This window comes from Melanostigma gelatinosum (assembly GCF_949748355.1).
Source record: "Melanostigma gelatinosum genome assembly, chromosome: 10".
NCBI classification, from domain to species: domain Eukaryota; kingdom Metazoa; phylum Chordata; class Actinopteri; order Perciformes; family Zoarcidae; genus Melanostigma; species Melanostigma gelatinosum.
Genome location: NC_136643.1, coordinates 14712893 through 14722078, shown reverse-complemented (window position 1 = coordinate 14722078; position 9186 = coordinate 14712893). Strand labels below are relative to the sequence as shown.

The 9186-nt window shown below is 42.0% G+C and overlaps 1 protein-coding gene across 1 annotated transcript; it reads right to left on the bottom strand.

Annotated features, from left to right (window-relative positions):
• Window positions 1-6286: 6286 nt before the first annotated feature.
• Window positions 6287-9186, bottom strand: ednrbb (endothelin receptor type Bb; the record flags this gene model as incomplete). Its single annotated transcript, XM_079276622.1, has 7 exons — window positions 6287-6451; window positions 7238-7346; window positions 7444-7577; window positions 7675-7815; window positions 8119-8323; window positions 8517-8629; window positions 8776-9186. 7 exons carry the CDS (start codon window positions 9184-9186, stop codon window positions 6287-6289), a joined length of 1278 nt encoding a protein of 425 aa, XP_079132748.1.

Genomic DNA, 9186 nt, shown 5'->3' with positions numbered 1-9186 from the left:
CATGGGACTGAATCCAAAGGCTCAGCAGATCATGTACCTTTTCTGACTGAGTAGGCTTCAATAAATTCTAATTACAGTATATGCTGGCTTTGATGTCGATGTTTTCACACCACATCTTGTTTCCATGGTTCCACAGGGTGCTTTTCTGATAAAACTGAAGTGACAGCCACGGTTGCCATAACTTCAGTTCACAGCTCAGAATCAGTTTGAGGGCAATGCAATTTGTGCACACTGACATCTGCATTGATGTGAACTAATGTGAAATGAGTGTCATGGCAATGATGGAAAATATTTTCATGAAAGTGACATTTTTATGAAATAAATAAATCCATATTTATTAATTTTTCTATGAAAAGAGAGGTGCGGGGATGCTACGCTATACCAATTAACATGATCACAGAGTCGAGCCTTTCTGGGGCTTATGGTGTAGGCTATTCTGAATACCTCAAAATCAAAAGAAATCGGATTACGATCTTTAAAGCCATATGCCAACTTTCTAAATAATTGAAAGGAGCCATGTTGCGATCAAGACGATTTCACAGAGGGAGATCCGGGCACATCAAATTACAACAGATGTGAAATTGCACCATATCTGCCACTAAAGCCGCATTGAAACTCTGAAGCTGTGAGGAAACAACACAAAGAGATGCTTGTCTCTTTGCTTGGAGATCGTTCCTGGTTTTATGAGGGTAGAGGTGCTTATCACATCTGCAGTGCTGATAAGACGGCCTCTGTGCTTCCGTAGGCTATATAATATTAATCCCTCTCCCACGTCTGCAGATGCACTTAAAGGAAGGTGACAAGCATGACATATCCAGGACCTCCTGATGGCTCGTGCTCTGGAGTGCAGCCGCTAAAAGAGCCCCAAGTACCCTCAAGTGATGTAAATTTGCAGGGGGAGTCCAATTTCCATCACAGCACTGTCACTGCCATGGTCATTAAACTAAATCATCCCGCTGTGTGTCACACAGCTCCCATTTTAAAGTCCCCTCAATAATGGAGTTATACTTGGACTGCATATTGCGGCACAACAGTGAATGTCTGACCTGACAGCAGCTGGAAGAGTCTCCTGCACATTATTTCATCTTTAGAAATCACAGGCAGACGACGTATATGGATGTATATGAGTTACCTTGAAGTTATTAATTTTAATTGAAATATTTTTTTATATCTTAGCTGCTCCAGCTGTGGTTCAACGGGACTATATATAATCTCTATAGTTAGTAACTGCAGCTGACATTCAAATACGATCTGTTAAGTGCCTGTTGCTGTCGGCGGTTTCCGTGGGTTTCACTCAGAATGTGTTGACACAGCAGCACAAGACAAAGAGCTCCGAGTCTAAGCTAGACAAAAGGAGATGAAAAACACAAAGCAAAAAGAAGAAAAAAACATATCACCACAAGCAACAACTCAAAATGGCATTTAAACTGAGAAGAAAATACATAGCTCAGAACAACAGCAGTTCTGCTATCCCCAGGCCCTGTTTCTAAAAAAAACCGTGTTTCCTTTTGCCATTGCTCTCCTAAGAAGAGCAATGTACCCCATTGAGTAGAAAGGACGAATGTGTTGGAGAGCAGCGTCAGTGTTCGAGACAGTTGTGCCTTTTTTTGTTTGTCTCCCCTCTGGAGCCAAGCTTACCCTGGGAGCCCTGCAGGCCAGGGAACAAACAGAGCTTTGTGAGCACTGACCCAGTGTGTCCAGCAGCCAGACTGCAAGCCTCCACTCCTGTGCGAATAGGAAACCACAGAAGAGGAGTTTGCAGCAGCAGAGGGAGGGGAGCTTTCTCACATCCACCTGTGCTTTCATCATTGCCCATCAAAACAGTCACAAGTCAGGCAGGGGTCTGTGGTACTCTGGTGACCACTGAATCAAAAGTGTTTTTTCACCAACATCCTCTTGGCACCAACACTCAGCACAAAACATTTGGGATACCTAAGCTGGTGATTTATATCGTGGCATGGATTTGTGCTAATCAAGCCCATGCACTCACTAGAGCGGCCTATAAATATGTCAATAGCCTGTCATAAATCTGCCTGTTGTTGCCCAAGAGGCATTAGAAGTGTGAATAGAAGTGTGAAGTGAACCACTCTAGTAAACGTGTCCTACATTTCATTGCATGTTTTCCATTACAGCCAGACATGAATGAAATAAACAGTAGTGACAGTCCATTTTGCACCGAAACCAGAACACAGAAACCCTTTTAGGCTGGCTCATTACGGGGTTTTTTTCTGCAAGAAAGCACTGCAATACGTTTATAGATGCTGGCGTCGTGAAGAACCTGTAACCCGCAGTTTTGCACCGGCAATAACAACCCAGGCAACAAACGTTTGTCTCTTTTTTTTTTCTCCCGAATGGCAAGAAATAACATGGCTGGACAAAAGGGGTGGAGGGTGGGAGTGGGAGGGGGGGGGATTGGTATGCTGGTACAAGGCTTAAATGCTTTTTAATCCCATGGTTGAGTGCCCACTTGCAGCGCTGCCCAGTAGTCTGACTCTGCCTGCCATTTGCAGGTTTCTCTGAAGTTTCATTGCCATTGGCTAGAGTGTTTGCTAGACTCTCTCTCTCTCTCTCTCTCGCTCTCTCTCTCCCCCTCTCTCTCTCTCTCTCTCTCTCTCTCTCTCTCCCTCTCTCCCTCTCGCTCTCTCTCTCTCTCTCCCTCCCTCACCTCCCCCCTGCTATTTTGTATGCAAGCCCCTAATGGCCATTAATTAAAAGCCTGCTGGTGGTGTAAGGAAGTCTGTCTTGCTACAGAGTTAAAACTGTAAATAGTGTCTAAAGCTATACCTGCATTCAGTGAATAATACTTTCGATGTCATCAAGCATTATAGCAATTCTCCCGGGTGGCTCAATTACTCTGCACACACTGCAGGGGTTGTTTTTGTGTATTGCACTTGGTTGCATGGTGTCCTTGTTACACTCAAACAGAAAACCTGTAGTGTGGTGTGTGGGTCTAATTTGGACACAGTGCTAGAATTTGCGCCATTGTGTTCTCAGGAACGCACTGTATAAGTGTGGTGGAGGCATCCAACCTGCAGTGGATGTAAAGAGTTCCTTTACAACACAGCAGGCATTGGACCAACAATGTAAATTATACTCCCTCCCCCATATCATTTTCTTTTACCCTGACAGTGAAATTTAATTTGAAAAACCATGCCATGCCTGATGGGATCATTATTAAAAATGTTCTCTATCAAAATATGGCATTTGTCAAAGTCACCGTAGGATGTACCCAGGAACGTACACGTCCTCTGGTGAGGTGCTTAAAAAGAGCTATACATAGCTCAAAGCAGAATCAAATCAAGACTTCACATCTACAAACTGTGAGAGAGAAAAAAAAGCTCCTGCACAAAGCAATGTCAAGAGGCTTGCCACATGAAAGCAGAAGTTGTCCAAAGAGTTGTGGGAAGTACTGACAAAGTTTATGAGAATAAAGTAAATGTGTTTTTAATCTTCAGCAGCACATGCAACAATGAGGGAGCCTGAGCATCACGATATGCCACCCCGGGGGCAGGCGCTATACTTAAGGCTTACAACAGCCTCATTATCTCCCTCAACTCACATCAGATCCTAGCAGCAGTTTGTCACAGGCAGGCTCCTCTCTGCCAGTAGGCATCAGACCAATCCTCCTGCAACACCACTGTACATAATTGCCATATGGACAGCATTTTGAGCCAGACTGAAGACTAAAAAGCCCTCCAGGCAGATTCCCCAGATAACTAAATGAATATTTTATCTCATTTCCATCTAATTTGCACCACATTATTGTACAGAACTGAAATTTTTAATTAATTGATAGAACAGATCAAACACAGGTTTACACTTTGATTTTCGCGAGCTGTTTTGATAATTTGCATGACTTTTTTTGTCCATGCCACGCTTTTTAATCTCCGAGAATTTCAGCATCTCCATATAAAAACAATACAATAAAACATACAGCTAATTAATAACTGTCAGCGCACATGAAATGCTTGTCTTGGTTGTGTGAGCAGTTCCAGTGAGAAGTCCTTTTACCTGCCACCCCACTGATTAATTAATTTCACACTGTTTAATTAAATCCACAGTCTGGGGAGTCTGGGCAGCATCGTGGGGAGCCCTATCTGAGCCTCGTGTGTACAGAGATTACTAAAGAAGGTCTCAGACACCCGCTCTCTCTCCCTGATGTTGACACTGACGTCACCCTTCTCTGGATACCGGAGCGTGATTGTGTCAGTGTCATCTGGCATTTGTGAGCTTTTACATGCTGGGGACATGATAACACTGCACCATTTGTTAATTATCTGCCGGCATTTACATTAACTGAGGAGAATGGAGCATTCAACAGCATTTGACACAAATTTGTATCCGACAGAAGCTTCGGATGAAGTGTGCTGCTGCACATGAACCTTGGATTTAGTGAGTTAGTTAACGGCACAAATAAAAAGCAAAGACATCTGAAGCGCCATGCAAATTTAACACGAAATAGAAATGAGTCTAAATTACAAAAATGAAAGAGGAAAACCAAAACAGGACAGATTCCAGAATGTGTACATACGTGTATGTGCATAAACACATAAAATACATGGGCTATGTTGTTCTAGATCAAAAACAGTGCAAATTGGCTTCCTTACAAATGAGCATATTGAACTCCCATATCCTGTCCAACACACTGTTGTATCCAACAGTCAAAGCCTGAGAGACAGAGACACTGTCTCTCTTATGTCAGAACAGAGACAGGTGCACGAGCGCACGAGTGTGTAGCGCAGCAGGCAATATGACTGTGTGGGCTGAAACGCACGCATGTTACTCTCTCTGTTCTCTTGAAACATATTTTTGGCATCTCTAACCACAAACACATATTGAGTCAGATGGCTCAAATTTATCTTTACAACTTAAAAGAATTATCAGACTCATGGCTAAATATACAATTTTGAGGACTATGGTGTGTACAGTATGTCAATTTGAAAGGATTATGTGGATTCTTGCTAATCTCTCATAATAACAAATATGTTATACAAATATAAACCTGATTCTCACTCAATCTTGTGTTTGTATGTGGAGGAAAGCAAGGATGATCGATTAGATGGCATCCTGCTGGTTTGAAGTGATGTGATGTGGAACCAGCATTTCCTTGTGCTCCATATTTGATGTGCCAAGAGCTATCAGAGCAACACACACTTTGTACAACGTCACAACGTCACAAACGTGGATGCATTTAAAATAAAAAACAAAAGTATAGGTCTTCAATTATCTACGGTTTAATAAGGTATAAACAAACAATGAAAAGTAGTATGTAATGAAAGTTTCATTTGAGCATTTGAGAGTAGCTTTATAAAATATCACAATATATATCACACGTCTTTTCTACATGAGCATCACAAACATCACAAGTATTCACACACTTTTATTCCAACAAACAACAGAATCTTTTCAAACAGTTGAGTGTTGTGCTCTTTACAAGATAAACTTTGAATAGGCATTGCTGTGCACCACATCAAGACAGTTTTGCCGACTGATACAGCATTAGCTGGAAGAACGGCGGTCTATTTGTGCTTGCCTTGTCCTGTGACAGGAAGACCTATCAGGTGCTCATCTCTAGACCCCCAACCCCCAACCCCCAACCCCTCCCATCCTTCTCTCCTGACCTCATTCTGTCATCTTCGTTTCCCTTCTTCCCCTCTCTCAGGTCTTTTATAAAGTGTCTCCATGCATTGCACATTTAACAATGCATTAAAAATAGGCCACCATCAATCAGTCATTCAGTGGCGGAGACAGAATCTACTTGTGGCACCAATTTGATTTGTTTCTCAAGGTTCAAGAACGAAAGGAATGCTATAAACTCTTTGTGTACGCGGAAACTTAACAGAGATGAAAACACACATTTATACGCCCATCGTAACAATTTTGAACGGTGTCTTAACAGAATCCAGACACAGAATCAAAATAATACATATGCGCTATGTACAAGCCGTGACAAGACTTCTGTTGATGTGTGCCAGGTTAGCGTCATGGCCAAAATAGTGATTTAAGGAACTGTGATCTCTGATACGGGTTAGGTCGGTAAAATCTGATGGCATGGTTGGGAGTGAGTCAAGCCCCGGGGGCAAACGGTCTGACTCCAGGTTGCTCATACCAAAGCAGATGTTCAACTGACGACAGCAGTACAAAAGACAGTGCTGCATGTTATTCAAATGGTACTTTACAATATCGGTGATGGCATGTCATGGTTGCTGAGCTACATGATAGAGATGTATTGGTAGCTGCTTTGATAGCCATATATATATGTTTAATATAGAAATACTGTGTTTTGTTAACGCAGTAAGGTGTTCTCAGGTAGGGGTGTGGAAGTCGGCTCTTGAGCTTTGATGTTGCAGCTGTGCTCTGAGGCTTGATCCTGCATTCTGGACTTCAAAACAGACTGCGCCTCATCATGTGTAACAGCTTGAAGAGGTAGACACCAACTGCACAGACATGCCTGAAGGAACAGACAGACACAGACATTTGGTGAGACAACAACAAACATTTACCATCAGCTTTGCGTGGAGATAATGGCACATTACTACGTTTTTTTGTGTATTCACGGTATAATCAGTGGAATGCAGAGTGGAATGCAGTTTTGCCTATTTGTATGTTTTTGAATAATGACACACAAATAAGCCGTGTTACTTTGGTACAGAGAGGGCATAATAGGAAGCAGGTGTTTTTATCCGTTGAAGGCAATCTCAGGTTGGATTGTCTTTTAATGACAGAAAATGGGATATATTAAAAGGAAAAAACGATCAAATGTAAAAAAAATTAAATAAAAGGAATAGTGATATAAAAAACATTATTGCAGTTCTTAATGCGCCATGGTGTGCACAAACCCAAAGACAGCCAATCAAAGTATGTTTTAGACATGTGCTTCTGAGCTGGTAATACAATAAAGTACTACTTTAAAGAAATGCTTTCTTGAAAATTGCCCTGAAGCCATGTTTTCGTCTTCCTCATAACACATCATTCTGATTCAGTGACTAACTGTCTGGTAGATTGCCAAGTGTCTGTTTTTCTTCTGACGAGGTTTTTCCAGACCGTTTTCACTTATTACCCCCTCGGGTCATTGCTTGCTCCAGTCTGGGCACTTTGTAGACATGACTCCAGATGTCCCTGATGACACATATAATAGCTCATCCATTGTGGATCCACAATGCTTTTACCACCACCAGAGAAGTGAATAGTACCCGAACATCTGGAAAAACAAAATGTCCATGACAGCATGTCTTACCTTGAAACATCTTTTAAATCTCTTGCTGACTGTGTACAATGCAATAGGGTTGATGCACGAGTTGAGTGATGCCATATTAATGCCGAAGTAGTCCAGCACAAGAAAGACACTGAAAAAAAGAGGGTGAACATTAGGCACTAATCAGACGAAACAGCACGGACCAGGTACAGAACAATGGGAAAAGGTACTTAATTCTGCATGCTCACCTCAGTAGCTGACACCTATCAGGATCTTTCTCATCATACATGGTTGATTTCAAGATTCTGCTTAGGTATAGAGGCAACCAACAAAGTGCAAAGACAATCACCAGGCAGAAGACGGTTTTTGCGACTTCTCGTCTCTTAAAAATAGAAAATGTTATCAATATCAAGTTTGATGTCAAAATATGAGAAATGTGCAAAAAGAAAAAGTTGCAAAATTTGCTGAAAAGTAATAACCTGCTTGGTGTGGTCGCTCAACGTGTTCTTAGTATTCCTCAGCATTTTCCTGATCATGAGTGTGTAGAAGACGGCAGTCCAAGCCAGCGGCATGCAAAAATAGAAGCCAAACAGCCACCAGTCCTTTGCTGATTTATAAAACTGTTGATTAAACATGACAGAGGCCCACAGTCAGTCGCTGCTACAGACGGCGCGATGCTCCGTTGTTGCTATGTTACAGCATGAATAAAACAATATCAGAGACATGGGTTTACAAGGACACCTACGAGAATATGTGGGCATCTATCGGATAAAGTTATGAGAAGTAATATTCGAGCCATTGTTCGTTGCATTTCCTGTCAACACTTGTAAATGTTGCTGTATGCTGGATGTGAAGAGACAAATCAAACACATGTTGATCTGTTTGTTTGATCCTGTTGCGTTGGCTGGAGACTGTTACATTACCTGCATGAACGGAGTGCTTTGCATGGGATGAAGCAGACATATTCTCAGATGCTCGTCTTTATAGTTCATTGTTATCATATCAAAGCCGACAACTTCAGGCACAGCCAGCAGGATAGAAATAACCCATATCAGAGATATTTCTACTGCTGTCCACACTGGAACCCCGATGCCTTTGATTCGATTCCAGGATACTACAGCTCGGTATCTGCACAATCAATGGGAAAATGTTATGGCTTGGGGGATTTCTTTTGTCTGGAACAATAATAGATTTTTTTTTAGATAAAGAACATTTCAAGGGCTAATGCTAAACAAATCTGTCTGCTTGATGAAATGCAGATAGTAGCCAGCCAACACTATTTTCTTGTAGGGCACATGGACAGTGCAGCTTATCTCCGTACCTGTCAACACTCAAAGCACATAAACTCAACACAGTAATTCCAACAGAGGTTTTCTGTATGAAGGGGACAAGTTTGCACAGCAACAAACCAAATGGCCAATCTTCAGCCATGAGCTGTAGAAAGAAAGAAACAAACCCACAATCAATTCAAGGTGAGATTGAAGTTTTGAAATGGATGAGGAGAGCAGAGGACAGGAGAAGGTGCAACATTGTTTTCTGATTATAATTGTACTACAGCACAAGGTTAACAGTTAACTCACCCTGTATGCGTTGATTGGAATGTCTATCACGATGTGGATCAGATCCCCCAAAGCAAGACTCGCAATGAGAACGTTTGGTCCACTTCTCATGCCTTTGTTTACATATATGATCTTCAGTAAGGCTGAATTTCCCACTATTCCAACGACGAAAACAACAACAGAGACCACAGTATGGACATATTTGAAGGCGTCTCTGATTCCAGCTGACTCCGAGCACATAGGAGGGTTAGGTGTGTTTTGTCCTACAAGAGGTGGATGAATTGAGCTGTTGGGTTTCTGTTCCAATATTAAGAGACCAGCGGAGGCCGTCTCAGAGGTTTCAGATACAGGGAACGGTCCTGAATGCTGATCACTGGCCTCTCCTCCGATGGGAATATTTGCCAAACAAAAAACGAGAGCAACGTTCCACAT